The sequence below is a fragment of the Dermacentor silvarum genome, chromosome 5, assembly GCF_013339745.2.
Source record: "Dermacentor silvarum isolate Dsil-2018 chromosome 5, BIME_Dsil_1.4, whole genome shotgun sequence".
Taxonomy (NCBI): Eukaryota; Metazoa; Arthropoda; class Arachnida; order Ixodida; family Ixodidae; genus Dermacentor; species Dermacentor silvarum.
In genome coordinates this window covers 49,932,216-49,950,343 of record NC_051158.1, presented here as the reverse complement: position 1 = coordinate 49,950,343, position 18,128 = coordinate 49,932,216, and the positions used below count along the sequence as shown (strand labels likewise).

General features: G+C 45.8%; 1 protein-coding gene across 1 annotated transcript in view; it reads right to left on the bottom strand.

The window, feature by feature from the left end:
- The window catches only part of LOC119453378 (cytochrome P450 6B5-like), a 45,541-nt gene extending 29,844 nt beyond the window's left edge, over nt 1-15,697 (bottom strand). Inside the window, exons 1-4 of the mRNA XM_037715421.2 lie at nt 15,409-15,697; nt 5,512-5,608; nt 3,242-3,294; nt 793-889 (exon numbers count right to left, since the gene is read on the bottom strand). Of these exons, the coding sequence (XP_037571349.1) occupies nt 793-889; nt 3,242-3,294; nt 5,512-5,608; nt 15,409-15,485 (324 nt within the window). The 5' untranslated portion in view covers nt 15,486-15,697. The remainder of the gene's footprint in view (nt 1-792; nt 890-3,241; nt 3,295-5,511; nt 5,609-15,408) is intronic.
- Nucleotides 15,698-18,128: the final 2,431 nt, after the last annotated feature.

Below are 18,128 nucleotides of genomic sequence, written 5' to 3'. Positions count from 1 at the left end.
GAACTTTATTCTTCCTTTCTTCAAGCAGTAATCAACCTGCTTGGGGCAAATGAGAGAAACTGTGGAGTCTTGAATTTATGCTTCGTGAAATGTAAGCTGATATATTTTCTAGCGCTCCTCCAATGTGCGGAATCACTTGCATATCCAAAATAATAAAAAATGTATACGTTTTCTTCCAAGACGTAACCTGTACGCCGTGAAAAGAGTGAAGTGTTCACGAACTTGCTTCCCAGAATTTCTTTTTTTCATGGCAATAAGCAGCCTAATAATACGCTCGTGATTGCGATTGCCATATGCATAAGTCTTTCCGGAAATTTATTTGCGATAAATAAAAATGAGAATGGCGGTTTTGAAGTAGTCTTGTTTGCCATCGTATTCGTAACTAGCATTTTTTAGGCAGAACTATTGAAACAGAGCGATTGCTCTTTAAGGCAGTTGTGTAGAGTCGCCAGTGGGGCTTCTGCACACTACAGTAGATAATATATTTTGTTTTTGTTTTTCTCTGAGATTGGCACATGTGAACTTGTGCTTTGGCGCGGCTCATGTGTCACGACTTGTTCAGTTAAAGCTATCGCTTTGAACTAACTGTTCGCATGAGCTCTACCTAAGTCCTATTCGTTCGTCACTGTGACAGTTTCCTTCGCACAACGATTATTTCCTTTTTAATGACGCATCGGAGCAGATGAGCAGCTGTCTTTAGAAGCGACTAACATCTGCTTACAAGCTGGTAATTAAAAAATTGAGGCTTTCCGGTGTTCTTGAAATCTTTCTTCATTGTACGTGCGTGCTTACCCCTCGGTCCATGAAAAGGGCGAAGTCTGTGATCAAGACTCGCTGAAGTAGTTCAAGGTCTTTCACCATAAGAAAGGGTGCATCGCCGTTATAGATCCTGCAGTGGTGGCAAATAGACGGCATTTGGAGTGAGCGGCACGACTTCACAAAAAATGGACCCTACAAAGGTCAAGATACTTCTCTAAAACGTATTCCTCCAGAACAAATCTGATGCTCGAGCATGATGCTACTTGCAGGGCGAAAAAAGACAGGGCATCTCGTGAATTTAGTCCCACATGCTCACATCTAGCCAGTTTTCCACCACGTTATATCGCTAATGTCGGGAGCGCTGTGTGGAGAACGCGGCTCGGGCGTTCTAGAAAAGTGTCTTGACTTCCGCAGACACCCATATGTGTATGTGGAATACGCACAAATGCACAAAATTGCTCTCAAATTATGCAAGATTTAGGTGTACTGGACTCTGCATAACCTATTGTGCAGTTTCAGGACGTTGAATTACAACATCGATTTCATCAGAACCACTTAAAAGTTTGGATTACTCTCACAAGTTTTCCGCTTGTGCAACTTGATTATCTACTCGTATGGCTTTTATTTTAAGGCTTGTAGGATCAAAAGCGTTAAACGGTTCTGCTTTAGATGGTAGTGAATGTTTGAAGAAATGAAAAAGTTACTACAGAAACACATAATTACTTCCAACTTTCAGTGTTCCAATCAATGCATGGACTAAACTTAGCTTCTTGATTGTGTGGTCCCAGCCTTTCGCCGACATTGCGGAACGGGATAATTAGACCACACAAAAACGGAAAACCTGCGCGCTGCGTAATAATCAAGAGGTGTATAATTGCACGGTGTAGATTAAATGTATTTGAACAAGAGTGTGAAGTTGGGAATAGGTTGGCTGAGAATAGGAATTTTTGTAATCCTTTATCCAGCGCTAGTTTTCAAGGTGTTGTCGCCAAACCGAAAATAGCAGCATCGCGCTGTTCAGCACTTATAATTAGATTAGCAGTACCCCAATCAACACATCCGTAGACAGTTAAAGCTTAATCACTTTTCACATAAGTTCATTATGTGTGTGGAACATTTTTGCAAATATGTCCCACTTAGCTGGTGGGACCTATGTGGAGCGCGAATAAGTTGTTCCACTTAAATAGTGAAATTTATGTGGAGCAACATTAGTAGTGATAGAGCGTTAACTGTGGCAAGATGCCTGACCGAAGGAAAAGCCGAAGTTCAATGACATTAGGTTCACATCGGTTCCAGTTAGTAGGTGGACAATTTTTGGAACGCTGTTCCACTTAATGGAGCCTAAGTGGAACAATATTTAAGTGCATAGGGGTGTTTCGACGCCAGCTACGTGGTATCGATTTCTTTCAATCAGTTGGAAAAGAAGGCGCGCCGCTCATAGCTGAAAGTGAAAACGGGTCTGGAGGAACAGCGATGTTATCAAGTGAGTTGTTTCGATAGGCATTGAGCAAACTTTATCAATATAGCCTCTAATCGCCTGCATATATTTGAGCTCTTGCGATGGCCGAGAGATCCGAAAGCTGCACAAAGTTCATATCGATAGAAAAGCACTCAAGGAAAAGGAACTTATCGGAATATTCCTGTAGAGTTTATGGCTTTCTATAGAAAGCGAGGGAAATCAGAGGCGCTTGGAGAAAATCTCAAAGTAATTTGTTTTCACTAAGCTGATGCGCAATCGAAATCCAGTCACACATAGTCATGCATCGAAAATCAACAACAATATGGAATGATTTTTTTTTTTTGTTGTTTAAGGTGAAGGCATACAGAAACGGTATAGTTACTGGGATTTTAAAACCTGTTCAAGCTGCGCTGCCTGCTGTGCTGCTTTGCTGCGCCGTTTTTATGTTGTCCCGTTTTTTGTTACTGTAATTTCCCAGATTAAACATTTGCTGAAGATCTACTGCCAGAGCTGCTAATCGTGTGACCCATGACGAACTGCAAACAACCCTCACTAACACTTCTTGTTCATAATAAAGGACATCTCGACGGCTATGGGACACAGTTACATGGAAAGGGGGCACCTTGGTTGTTAAGGTGCCCTGTACTCATTCTATCTTGTTGAACCGCCTGGCCCAGCATTTCATATCTACACCTTTTCATATATGCTGAAAACATTAGTTGCGCAATTCCTCACTGATTTCAATATTGCCTGCCTCACGCAATAGCATAGGCTGAACGGCATATCTGGTTTAGAGATCAAACACAAAGCCTAATGAGACAATAATAAGCACACCATGGTGAAATACTCTTTATGAAAAATGATAAACGTAGCGCGTTACATTCGAAGTGCAAGCAGCGCGACAGGCACGGATGAACAAAGATTATTTTGCACCAAATGTACGAAGTTGAAACTATTATCCCCAACAACAATGTTTCAAGACACGATAGTATTACAATTAGGTTGAAATTGTCGCAGGCTTACCCGTAGATGTCGCCGTATTTTGTTGACCATTCATTCATGACTTTTATTCCGTCCTGTTTGGGTTTAAGACAAGGGAAAAGGGGGAACATTTATCAGGGCAAGCACATTTCGACGCTAAGTGACTGCATTGCGTGATTACGTCTATTACGTGAGGAATAGATAACTTAGAAATAAGGTAGTTGGATAGACTTTGACTAAGTGTTTGACTAAGATGAATGGGAGGGGGGGGGGGCACTGCGAACAAAGTCAGTGGTGATTGAGAGGTACATGTGACAGAAATGCGTCACCATTACATCGCTCATTTTGAGGTTCCGCATCCATGACTTAAACAACGGGTGCATCACATCGCAAAGTGTTGTTCAGGAACTCACTCTCGACACACCAACATATATATATAAGGCTGACACGCGCAACTTCGAGGTTATTTTCGGTGTACTTCGCCAACAACCGTTTTGGCCATTGGACCGACCTTCTTCAATGACTGCAGTAAATTTTCGTGACATTGACAATTCATATAAGAGTTGTTTTTTTATCCATTTTCATTTCCATTAACTTATCATTTCTTTCATTCAGTTAGTGTGTGTGTGAAAACTTTATTTTCAAAAGTCCTGAGGCTCGACTATTTCAAACCGAGGCGGGCCGCACCCATGATGGCACCGTTAGGCCCAGCCCTTCAGCGACATCGGGGGCCCTCTGGACAGCCCGTAGCTGATCTTGAAAAGATGAACTCTGTAGTATCTTCTTGCAATGGAGCCATTCTTCTTCAGGGTTACTGAGTAGCAGGGCATCCCGCGAGCATGTGTCTGGTCCCAATGATGCCATTGCACGCATCACAATCTTTCTTGTCCTCCCTTTCTGGATAACTTTTATCAAGGTGGTACGGCCTGGGATAAGTTCCTGTTTGTAATAGTCGCAGTGAAACTGCCTGAGCCCTGTTCAGCTTTGAATATGACAATGGAAGCTGTCTGCGTCCTAGATAGTAGTGGTTAGTAATCTCGTTATAGGTTGATAAATAATCTCTAAATTCCCCGGCCTGGTGGTGGACGGCTCGGTTGTGACTGTCACGGCTAGCAAGTCCTCGTGCCAAGTCATGAGTAACATCATTGAGGTTAACCCGGGTCTCGTCCACTTCTCCCATATGCGCAGGAAACCATTGGATTTCAGTTCTTATAGTCAGAGTTTAGCTCTCAATAATTTGAGCTGCAACCCCGGCTCGTAGCCTTTATCGAAAACCTTTACAGCAGCTCTGGAATCGCTGTAAACGAAAAGTCGATTTATTGTTCCTGATGGCTAGAGCAATTGCCACTTGCTCCGCCACTGTGGAATCCTTGGCAAAGACAGTGATGGCATCTTGTACCTTTCCTTGAATGTTTGCTACTACGGCAGTATATGCTTCTTTACCTTTCACCCAGGCAGCATCTACGAAAGCCACCTGTTGATTCTGCTGTTCTATCTCCCGTAAGGGTGCTTTAGTAATTTCCCCTGTGTTGTCCTTGGTGTCTTTGTTTGTTGGCTCCTTTGTTATGATTAATCGAAATCGCGCCCCTCGGTTCCCTTTGTTCTCGTTCATTACATAACGAGGGTCTCGAATCCGGCTACATTGATGCCTTCAGGTAGCATATGTAAGTTCATTGACCAGTTGCCTTCACCGAAAAAGATAACGCACTCGTGACGCCTGTGGCAGAAAGGTTATTCCACATCCTCCGCCTTGGTTTGTGTGTGGTGGCGCTGGCTAACACTCCCAGGGTTAGTTCTAGTTGTAAAGCATAAATACCACAGAAAGTGGATGGGAAAACGGCTCCGCGGTAGCTCAATGGTAGGAGCATCGCACGCGTAATGCGAAGACGTGGGATCATTCCCCACCTGCGGCCAGTTGTTGTTTCATCCATTTTCATTTCCATTAATTTATCAATTCTTTAATTCAATTAGTAAGTACAAGTAATTTCCCATGTGTTCTCCTTGGTGTCTTTGTTGGCTATGATAGCTCCATATGATAGCCCCTTATGATAACTCCGAGGGGTACAACAAACCGATCGCCAAACAAAGAGAAAAATGTAGCAAAAAGAATGCATAAATAAAAAATGTGTATTTATTATTCTGCGGAAATAAAAATGGAAACAAAACAAGGTGTAGTATTGTGTCCCGGAACACTCAATCGTGCCGAACATTGTGCCCAACCACTCGTTTGACGACAGCATATTACCGAGAGAAGCTGTTAATCTAAACAGAGCGAGTAATCGGCCCATTTTCCTCCAGTTTGTTTTTCTCACCTGAGTCCACAGTTGGTCAAAGTTTCCTGCGATCAAACACGGTTCCGGGCCAGCGATTCCGATGCGCTTGAAAAAGCTTAGTTGCCACCGACGCCATCTGCGAATCCGCAAAAAAAGACCGAAAACCCATCATGGTCGAAGAAAAATACACAAAGAACGTTTGCTGTTGAGCTAGTTCTGAAAAACAAAAAGAAGATTGCGCAGAAACCTTTGAAGCTGATTTTCAACGTAAGCGAAATACCAGACGCTTCTGAAAGGTCATTTGCATTATAATAGAAATGCGGTACTTGTAAAGGTAAAATTTGTTTCGTTGACTATCTTTAGAGAGCGTTTGTTGTTGCAATGCGCAAGTCCACATAGAAATCACGTGCTCTCATCCGAGAGCACGTGCGTCTTGAAAATAAACAATAGTTGCTGTAAAGGGACGAACGCGCCCCGCAACTCGTTTGCGCGACAACACGGGCCCCTTACGTCGCCGCCTTTGTGTCGGCGGTGAAAGTCCTACCACCAACCACGAAAACAGGCGAAGGAGCCAAAGAGAGCCATTCGCTTTAATGTACACATCATCAGCGCTCATTTGTTCGGAAAGAGAACTGCCGTCGACTCTCGTTTATTCACCCGCCGTAGTTGCTTAGTGGCTGTGGTGTTGGGCTGCTAAGCACGAGGTGGCGAGATCAAATCCCGGCCACGCGTCGGCCGGATTTCGATGGGGGCGTTCGAAATGTGAAAGCACCCGTGTACTTAGATTTAGGAGCACGTTAAACAACCCCAGGTGGTCCAAATTATTCCGGATTCCCCCACTATACGGCGTGCCTCATAATCAGATCGTGGTCTTAGCACGTAAAACCCCATAATTTAATTCCTACTTGTTTTGCTGACCTCGGTTAGTTCAACTTGACGCTTCGCTAGAACACACTGGAAAGTTCCGGCGAGAAACCACAGATCTCTAGGGAAGAAAAATTCGCCTAGTTCGAATGGGAAAGCATGTTGATTCGAGGGATTCTACCCCCTCCGGCTTCACGTTAAGCGCGTCATCTAAGAGAGGTGTATGGAGCCGCGCTCCTCTGTCTGTGCTCAGGACACGCTGCACCATTTAGTGGCACCACCTCGAAATCTGGCCATGGCGCGTGTGGATATATATATATATATATATATATATATATTGGTCTTTCTGGCGTTTTACGTGCCAAAACCAGTTCTGATTACGAGGCACGCCGTAGTGGAGGGCTCCGGATTAATTTTGACCACCTGGGGTTCTTTAACGTGCACTACAACGCAAGCCCACGGACGTCTTTGCATTTAGCCTCCATCGAAATGTGGCCACCGCGGCCGCGATTTGATCGCGCAACCTCGTGCTCAGCAGCGCAACGCCTTAGCTGACTGAGCCACCCCGGCGGGGTATATATATATATATATATATATATATATATATATATATATATATATATATATATTCGCAAGGCGGATCCACCTGATATACTTAGCAAGGCGGATCCACCTGAAATAAATTCTCAGGTTGACACCAGTTTCTGGATATTAATTCCCGAACTTTGCGGAAAAATGCATTGACGTTCCAGTTAAGTTTGTGCTTCAATGCAGTAGGCGACGTTTTCTTGAGAAACTAACTGGAACGCCAATGCATTTCTCCGCAAAGATCGGAAATTATTATCTCGAAACTGGTGTCATCCCGAGAATTCGTTCCAAGTCAATCCGCCTTGCTAACTCCACGGCTACAATTTGTAAATTGCAATATGGGCCATCAGGTAATTAGTTAAAAACCTAATTAGGGAAATTTTGTTAATAATTCGATTATACATCTCAATTTCTTGTGCAAGTAATGTCCGTCTCTTCGAGTAGACCAGCTCATGAACTAGAATTGGGCTATCTGCAACAGGCAACCTTTAAGAATTTTTGAAAGTGTTCGCTGAAACACCCTGTATATATACATACATATTGGCACATAGCGTCACATATCAGCCATTCGATGTGGCACGTACACGTATGGTGGTTAAAAGAAGAAGAGAACGTTTTTCTTTGGTCTCGTTCCGGTAAAGACATGGACTCCTGGCTGTCTCTGTTGTTTCGCTCGCGACATTAGTGGTGGAGGACTGCTCGGTAAATGCACCTTCGCTCCCAAGTTTCCCCCGTCACTCCTAGCACCTTACATACAACCACAGCTCCCACAGCAAGACGCTGCCGCCGCCTGCAGGACTAAAACCCGAATTCCTTCCCTTGTCATCGACACTGGAAATAAAGATGTCAACGACCACTACCAACCAGGCGAGCCAAACCAAGGATGCCCAGTATTCTCTCCCGCATGTTTTTCATGCGCCACAGACACCCAGACCGTTCCACGGAGACACTTTTGGAGATGTTGAAGACTGGCTGGAACACTTCGATCGGCTTGCCAGCATCAACGAGTGTTATGATGTTCGCAAGTTGCGGAGAGTTTACTTCGCGCTAGAAGACTCGGCGAAGGCATGATACGAGAACCATGAGGGTTCCTTTGCGACATGGCAGGAGTTTAGCCAACAGCTCCGCGATGCGTACCGCAACGCCGAAATAAAGGAGAGAGTTGAACAAGGCGTCTCTTCTAGGAACCAGCAGCCCAACGAGATGGTCTCGATGTTTGTCGAGGACATGCTTCGTCTTTTCAGACGCGCAGACCCTGCAATGTCCAAGGAAAAGAAGGTGCGTCATTTAATGCATGGAGTCAAAGAACAGCTTTTCGCCGGACTCGTACGCAATCCACCAAGTGTGGCCGAATTCGTGAGTGAGGCAACCACGATGGAGTGTAGTCTACAGCAGCGGTCGTCACAGTATGAACGCCACGACATCACGTCTACTGCATGCTCTTGGGTCCGACAACGAGAAGTAGACCCTCGCAGACTTCATACGAAGTGTTGTGCGTGACGAACTGCGACAATTGCAAGCAGTGGCACCAGCGGGAACCCAACCACATCTTTCAGCACTTGCCGACGTCATCCGGAGTGAAATCAGACAGGCGGTGCAACCACTCACACCACCAAGACCTGAGGTCCCTGTACTAACATGTGTGGCGGCATTGAGGGCTCCTGCACAACCATCTACAGATTCCATCATGCGTACAGTGGACCAGGCTACACATCTGTTCCCGGACATCTCTTCGCAACCACTACCCGGCTCAAGGTACCCGAGCACACCTACGTATCGACCACCTGACTCAAGACTGAGCGCTACTAAGGCAAGTGCTTGGCGCTCGTCGGATAACCGTCCGCTCTGCTACCACTGTGGCGAAGCGGGTCACGTGTACCCCGACTGCCAGTACTATCAGCTAGGTCTCCTCGGCTTCCACCCCGGCGCGCGGGGCCCAGGTTACGGTGAGCGTCCCGCTAAATCGAAGCGTATATGACGGGCCAGCGAATTCCATTGACTGTTCAGCGCCGCCAATCGCGATCACCATCCCCTCACCGGTCCATGTCACCTAGCTTGCCCTCGTCGTCTTACGCTCCCCTAAGGAACCGCTCACCGAGTTCCCACAGGGAAACTAGGAACCGCGACTTCTGGGGGTGAAGTTGCTTTCCAACGAACATTCCAAGAACCTCCCTCGACGCAAGGACCCGACGACGATCGTTCCGTTTTTTCTACATTTTCCGACAGTACTAAGATTATTTCTGCCGACCTCGCCGTAGTTGTTCATAATCTTGCTGTCACTGCCCTCGTCGACACCGGTACCGATTATTCAGTCATGATCGGCGCACTGCATCTAAATTGAGGAAAGTCACCACGCCATGGCATGGGCCCCAGTTATGCACGGCAGGTGGTCATCTGGTGATACGAACTGGAATGTGCACGGCACGTGTTCGAATCCGTTCGTTGACGTTCACGGGGTCTTTCCTCGTATTACCTGTGTGCTCTCCCTAATAATCCTTGGAATGAACTTTCATTGTGAATACGGCGCAATCATTGACCTACATGAGTTGCTGGTGTCGTTCGAGGACCCTTTTCCTTCTGAAGCTGACAACATCACCCAAGTACCGAAGACCGCACTACGTGTGTCCGATGAATCCGTGACTCTGCCCCCTCACAGCAGCCTCTTTGTCGGTGTGAAATGTGAGCAGGACGTACCCCACGCTGTAATTGTGGAGGCAAATTTGTCTTTCCTTCTTGGACGACAAATAGGCGTTGCCCGAGGAGTTATGCCGCCTCGAAACTGACAGGCTTGCCTGCTGGTCACGAAATTCAGTGAGGAATATCTTCATCTCACAAGACGCACCGTGACTGCATACTTTGCGGAAATTGCCGACGTCAACGGTGCGCCAGTATTAGCTGCTCTTTCGCCGTGCGACCATTCTGCCAAGGCGTTCGCGAGAACTCTCGATGTGAACCCGAGCCTACCATCAGCACAACGAGAAAGGCTTCTGGATGTACTTGATTCTTCTCGAGATTGTTTCGCCACAACGACGAAGGTTAACCAGACGCCGCTTGCCCAGCATCGTATCATTACCGAACCTACCGAAAGGCCCGTTCGACAACATGCCTATAGGGTATCGCAAAAGGAACAACACGCTATACGTTACCAAGTTCAGCAGATGCTTAAAGATGACGTCATCCAGCCATCGACTAGTCCCTGGGCTTTGCCAGTTGTGTTAGTAAAGAAGAAAGATGGTACCTTGCGCTTTTGCGTGGATTATCGAAATTAAATAAGATCACGAATAAAGACGTTTATCCCCTGCCCCTAATATATGACTGCTTGGATCGTATACGCAATGCTCGCTACTTTTCTTCCACGGATTTACGTAGTGGCTACTGCCAAATCGCAGTTGACGCGCGTGATCGTGAAAAGACCGCCTTTATTACTCCTGACAACCTCTACGAGTTCAAGGGGCTTCCTTTCGGGTTATGCTCACCGCCAGCTACTTTTCAAAAAATGATGGACACGGTTCTCTCTGGACTGAAATGGCAATCGTGTCTCATTTACCTATGACAACGTGGTGGTCTTTTAGGACACGTTTGAACAGCACGTACAGCGCCTTCAGACAGTTTTTCAGGCAATTCGAACCACTGAACGTCCTCTAAAGCAAGAGAAATGTAATTTGGGTACGAAGAACTTAAGTTTCTAGGTCACGTTGTGAGCCATGCCGGCATCCGCCCAGACCGCGAGAAAACGAGCGCCGTCGCCGCATTTCCCTTGTCAACAAATAAGCGAGATCTACGCCGATTTTGGGGGGCTCTGTGCATACTATACCAACGCTTTGCCGAAAATTTCTCCAAAATCGCTGAACCCCTCAACCACCCCACGAAGGAAGACATCCCGTTTGTTTAGGGTCAGGATCAGGGCTTCGCATTTGATTTCTTTGGAAACCTTCTCCAAGCTCCACATGTATTCTGTCACTTTGACGAGAACGCTGACACGGAGTTGAACTCTGACGCCAGCAACGTCGGCCTTGGAGCTGTCTTGGTTCAGTGGCAAAATGACGTAGAGCGTGTGATTGCCTATGCGAGCCGAACGTTATCCGCTGCAGAGAAAAACTATTCTGCCACAGAAAAAGAATGCTTAGCTTTGTCTGAGCAATAACAAAGTTTCGGCCATACTTGTACGGTCGCCCATTCAGAGTAGTCAACGACCACCATTCACTTTTCTGGCTCGCGAATCTCAAAGATCCCTCAGGTCGCCTGGCTCCATGGAGCCTTGGACTGCTTCAGTTTGACGTCACCATCATTCACAAGTCAGGATGCAAACGCACCGACGCTGACTGTCTCTCACGTGCACCAGTCGGAAGTCTCCCCACTGACCTTGACGAAGACGACACTTTTCTTTCTGCCGTATCAGCAACAGACATGGCTCAAGAACAGCGCGACCACTTGGAGCTCAGCCCTCTCTTTTACTACCTGGAAGGGCGCACGTCAAGTATTCCTCCAAGTTTTCCGTGCTCGCTAGCCTCCTTTTTTTTCCGGGACAGCGTCCTTTATAAGAAGAACTTGCACCATACGCAAGCTACATACCTGCTAGTTGCGCCGACCAGACTTCGTGAGGATATTTTACGTGCCTGTCACGACGAACCGTCGCCCGAACACTTAGGCTACACACGCACGTTGGAACGAATTCGCCGCTCTTACTACTGGTCACGTCTCGTGAAGCAGTACCGTTAAGGAAAGACCGTGAAGCAGTACGTTCGCACATGTCGCGACTGCCAACGACGTAAGACTCCACCTGTGCGGCCAGCAGGACTGCTACAACCAATTGCAATACCGCAGATGCCATTTCATCAGATTGGTATGGACTTGCTGGGATCATTCCCCACATCTTCGTCCGGCAACCGGTGGATTGTGGTCGCTACCGATTACCTAACACGGCACTGCGAAACATAGGCACTTCCAAAAGTTACAGCAGCAGACATCGCCCATTTTTTCGTGCACAGCATCGTCCTCCGTCACGGAGCGCCAGCGGTCATTACTGATCGTGGGACGGCTTTCACCGCCAAGATGCTACAGGAAGCCTTGAGGCTAAGCGGCACTGCACATCTCAAAACGACGGCTTATCACCCCCAAACAAATGGACTGACTGAACGCCTGAACAAGACAATCGCGGATATGCTGTCAATGTAGGTAGCCATTGACCACAAGAGCTGGGACGATATCCTTCCTTACGTCACTATTGCGTACAGTGCCGCAATTCAAGAAAGTACAGGCTTCACACCTTTTCGCTTAGTCCACGGTCTAGAGGTCACCACGATGCTCGACGCCATGCTCCTTCCCGAAAACTTGGGAATGTTTCACACGGATGCGGCCATGTTCGCCCAGCGCGCCGAGGACCCCGTCAACGCGCGCGATGCCGTATTTAGTGTCGCCAAACCGCAGACGCACGCCGCTACAACCTTCGCCGCCGAGAGGTTGCCTACAGTCTTGGCGATGAAGTGTAGGTGTGGACCCTTAGCAGGGCGCAGTCAGTGACTCTCTGCTTGCTACAGACGAACTCATAGCCCAATCCTTGGCGTATGAGCCGAATCGACCCAGATTACGACGGAACTTTCAATTGTGCACAGTGTGGTGGACATGGGAACTTGGGACACATGTTGTGGGGATGCGCGACGCAGGCCTCCTATCTGGATGACAATAACAAGTGGAACGAGCAGCGAGCTCCAAGACCAACCCTGGACTGTCCAGAAGGCCCGCGAAGCGGCGGAGAGCCTAGGGCTCCCCGTTCCGACGTGGGAGGTTCCCTCTACACCTTGACGAACAGTCTGGTATTCTTCAGCACCCTTTTTGGAAATAAAGTTTCACCACCACTCCCAACTCTTGAAAGGACCGTCATCACTACCCGTACCTGCTCCCTCGATCGCAACACCTTCCCCCCACCTCTTGATCAATTCGACTAACATCTCCCTACTCTACGCATCAGCCTATTTTCCTCCTCCTTCGTTTGAGGTTGGGGTAGGGTAAACTAAAGTCACACCAACGGCGGCTAAGTAAAGCAGTTGCTTGCTTGAGAAAGACATGTCCCACTGTTGAAACGTTGGCTCCAGCGGACTTGTATCCCATCACTGTGAATGAGTTTGCACGAACGGTTTCTCAAACAATTTTTGGTCCTTTTTACACGAAGAGTAAGCTAACTCGTTGCCAACAAACAAGTGCATCGCCATTTATTGAACTGCGCTCTACATCATTTCAATTTGGAGCCTTATATAAGTATTTTATGTAGAGTTGGACAAATAATGACTTTATTTCAGAATATGAATTGAATACGAAAAGTAAGTATCGAATATCGAATCGCATATCGGATAGTCAAGCGCGGACGAATATGGCTGTTTAATAATAATATGGTGTAGCAGGAATATTTTTATCTCTGTTTTATGTGCGATATCTGTACCGTCTAGTGGAAAAAAAGAGAGCTATATCTAGGACAAACTTATGATTAGGTTGAAACACAAGATCACTAAGTGCGATTGAAAAACTGCTCAAATAGCTTCTCAACATCTTGAGAGCCTGATTCCAAACAAGCTTTCGAAGAATGAATGACTGCTTCGTGAGTAACTTTCAAGAGTGCTAACTAAATGATTGCCGAAAAAGAGATCACTCGAAAAAAGGAATTAGCGTAGCTTGCACTGGAGGCGCAATGCTATAGAGACAGCGGAGCTGATGGGCTAGGCCTGGCTTTTGGGCTAGGCTAAGTACTACCAAGTAATCCCCAGCATTCTTTCGGAATTTATTGAATATTGGTTGATTATTGATTAGCTATTGATTGGATATCAATTGGCTATGGATGACTGGCTAAGCTTAAGTAGTCCCAACCATGCTTAGCCAGATTAAACCAGTCTAAGCTTCGCTAGTTCAGAGCGGTATGTGCCATTGCGCTTGGACCCTTTCTGTACGACCGCCAGGATCAGCCCACATGTCTGGTTTATGCGTCCCGTATTTAAGGCCGGCTTAAGCAGCTCTGCTGTTAAAAATGCTGCAGATGGACTTGCTAGTCGTGAACGCACGTAAAAGGATCCGTTGCAAGCAAAGCATCACTGGACTGATGAAAATAACACATGAAAGACTACTCAGATTTTGACGTGTACGCTTCATCAGCGAAATTGAAAACAATGCTTGCATTACCCATTTTGTTTCGTCACAGCTCAGAAAATTTTTGTTTAATTTCTGATACTTCGCAAATACTTCGTTTAGCAGACGGAGAAAAGTAACATATGCCTAGGAGTCGGTTATTGCAATCTATTTCGTTATATTTAAATATTCCAAAATACTCAATAGTTCTTTTCGAAGACGAAAAAAGGAGTTAGTATGTATTTATATGTTAGTATGCATATTAGTATTAGTATGTCTATTGTTAGTTGGTAGTATGTATATTAGCACGCATGAATAATTAAATGTATTCGTATTCAAAAGTTGCAATATTCGCCCACATTTAATTTTGAGGTTTCTATATAGAATGACTTTTATTAGCAAACTGCGCATAAAATTGAGTTGATGGAGATAGTTACTATAGATACGTCATTCACATTGGATGTCTACAAAGCTCGGTGATTAATTCTTTCAGAAAACCCTTAGTTTTGAAAGGAAGGTCAGCTTTCATACCTTAATCTTCGTTAGTTCCTATCCCTATGCGTAGTTGAAAAAGAAACGGAGAAGGCGTCTTCCTGAGTATAGGATTTCGGAGTCCTAATATGAGCGGATTCGGGCTTTGACACATTTTGTCAGCGCAGCGAACATACATATCTAAGCTGGCACAGCATCGATTCAGACAATTTCTAAAAGCGTTCATTTTGTAGCATCGCTCTATGGTGGACAGCAATACGTTACACTTGTCATCACCTTTGGCAAAATGATTGCGCTTCACAATAATCTCTAGTATCAGCCTTATAAGGATTCCATCAGTTCGGTTAACCGCGGAACAGGACATACACTTAATTAAACAATACTTTTGTTCGTCCAGAGGCTTTGAGTTTCTGCATGAGCCTAAGAGGCTTTTACTGTTCTTAAACAGCTCGAAGTTGCCGTGAACATTACGTTGCCCTTCATTTACGGCCATTGTTCGTGATTGTTCGAACACTGTGAAGTCATTATACCATCGTAATAAATGTCACCTGACCCGCCGAGGTGGCTTAATTAGCAGCTATGGTGTGGCGCTGCTAAGCACGAGGTAGTTGGATCAAATCCCGGCCGCGGCGGCCGCAATTCGATGGAGGCGAAATGCAAAAACGCCCGTGTCCCATGCATTGGGGGCACCGTAAAAATTGGTCAAAGTTAATACGGCGTCACTCACTACGGCGTGCCTCATAATCAAGTCGTGGTTCTGGAACGTAAAACCCTGGAATTCGTTCATTGATTAATTCATCTTATTTCTCCACAAGAATAAACCCCTCAACTTCCCACTGCGTTACAGAATCGGAGTAATCAACCTGCTCTAACACTTACCTGTACAAAGCGGTCGCAACAATCGCAACAACCGCGATGGCCGCAGTAAGGTTCCACTCGGCAAGAACAACGACCATGGCAGCGTCTCTCAAAACTTCCAATGCACGTGTTCAAGTTCACTTTCTTCGGGCAGGCAGCAGACGTGTTTGAGTAATTGTCAGTTCACAAAGCGAAGCAGAGCCACCGAGCACGGCGCATCACCAAGGAGACCTGGAAAGCCACTCCGAATGCCTCGAACTCGTTCCACAACGGACGCGTAGAATGGCGAAGCAGTACTTTATTATTTTTTGTTGTTCCTCTTATCCTACAGGTGCCTTCGGGACAAGGTCAGCGTGCGTCGATCTTTATCGCGGCGCTTGCACGCTCAGCCACCTTAGAATCAATAAGCGATTATTTAATGTTTATTCGTACGAGGATGCATTCGGCGCAGCGATAGCGTGCTCCGCGGCGAATTATTGTTCGACCGATAGGTGAGCTACGTCTGCGTAGGTCGTCTGACTGCTTTGTTCGTGTGTTTGAGGGCTGATAATAAATGGCCTTGTCTATACTCATCAGTATGAAAAAATTCCCAGTGAAGCAATACATCTTACAATCAGTGATTATTGTCCACCGGTCTCTAAGAAATTTAAATTTAAAAAAAATTTCCTTGTTCAGATGGCACTCCGAGTACATGTTCGCCGCAACGCCTCTTGTATGTGATCAAAGAGTTCATTTTCCTGTTTGTTGAAATAAATGCCTATTTCGCTTCCCTATAAGCAGGTAGATACAGGCTTTGTCTCGAAACCCTGGAGCATCAAGATGATTAAACGCTTGATGTACAATCGGCGTCAAATGAAAGCCGAACAGCGGAGCGCGTGCCACAAGCATCAGAAACAGGATAGTGCGCGCCGTCCAGTGCGCGCCGCAAACAGGATAGTGCGCGCCGCAGACAGGCCCACACATCCGGTTTGGTAGCACAGCGCCACCCCACTGAAGTGCGATTTTTTTTTTTTGCCTGCGTTCCCACTCGGATTTTTGAAAGGAAGAAGAAAAAAGAAAACAGAAGCGAAACCTGAGCTTCTGAGTGTTGCTGAATTTTCGCTTCTGTTTTCTTTTTTTTTTCTTCCTTTAAAAAATCCGAGCGGGAACACGGGCAAAAAAAAAAAAAAATCGCACTTCAGTGGGGTGGCGCTGTACTACCAAACCGGATGTGTGGGCCTGTCTGCGCTGATGACTGGACGGCGCGCACTATGCTGTTTCTAATGCTTGTGGCACGCGCTCCGCTGTTCGGCTTTCATTTGACGCCGATTGTACAGGTTGTTTCACGTAACTTGAGCCAGACATTAAAAAGTATGGAAATGCCACGTATCTGGACTGAACTAAGGTAATGTTGTTTGCCGTCGCTTGCATATACTCAGATTGTTCTTTTTTGCATTCCGCCTAATTACTATTTAGTCTAATTATTTGATCAACTTCTCAATTATCGTAATTACAGGAACAGTGTCAATGGTAAAATTGTGTAGCAAGATGAAAAACTTGCGTTACAGCTTTCTGTTGCTCAATAAGTGCTACATCAAATTGTTTTTGCGAATGTGAAAGTGCGCGAATACACACAATGTGCTTCCAGACGCGCAGCAATCTTGTGTCTGTTCATGGGCTTCTTTCACGCTCGGAAAAACACTTTTATGTAGCACGTATTGAGCAATAGAAAGCTGTATCGGGAGTTTTTCATGTTTCTCTACAATTTTCTCATGGGCACTTAGCATCTAATTATAATACTTGAGAAGTTGGTTATTAATTGGTTGACAGCACGGCCGCAGTCCGACTTTCGCTATCGCCGCTTTATCGCTTCAGCAGCTCTCGGCCAGTAGCATGTATTTGCGCCGTTAGTCCATGCTAGGAAATTAGAGCTGGAGGCCCAGATGCCCACAGTCGGCGTAGCGCTCTGTCACTTTCCCGTGGGCGCTTGCTTGTTCAGCCATTGCACTCTTGAACGCCGCACAATAGCAGTGCGCAAGTGATTTTTTTTCGTATTTCGCTGGCTTTCTTTAGAACGCGGAAAAAAGAACTACGTGAAACGCATGGGCGTCGAAAACAATTGGATTTGAACGTGCTTTACAACTTTGAGTATTACAATTGTTCTTGTAAGCCAATAATTAAAGAATTGCGCAATTAAATGTAATTAAATAGTTACTCAAGGAGAAAATAAAAGCAATTGCCTCAGTTACTCTGTGCTATTGCCAACACTATATGTTTCGTTGAATTCGCATCCGAAGTGCCTTTCATTTTCGAAGTCTTGGCTGAATTAAGTTACGTGGCACAACCTATATGAGGACGCCATCTAGGGGGTAACTTGGAACCAGTAACGTCGGATACAGTCCACAGCATTGAAAAAATCTTGAGAAAAGCTTTTAACTTCATATACGACAATATTTTTTTAATATGCTTGATTGATTGATTGATCGATTGATGTGTATAATTGAAAAGTGGGCCAGGTCTGGCCAAATAAATCCAAGCAAGTGATAATGAGTTTTTAATCGAGAAATGAATTGTAAATGGTAGATGTAACATGGCTTTACAGAAGCCTAAAAACAGTCAATGTAATGTTAGTAAGTGATATGCGTAATACGATTTTGAAAATGAGTAGTGAACAATTATGCTATGAGGGGATGATATTCTGAAACGTGTTAGTGCCAGTAGCGCTACTACCTCACCAGGGCCACTGAACTCAAGATCCTAGA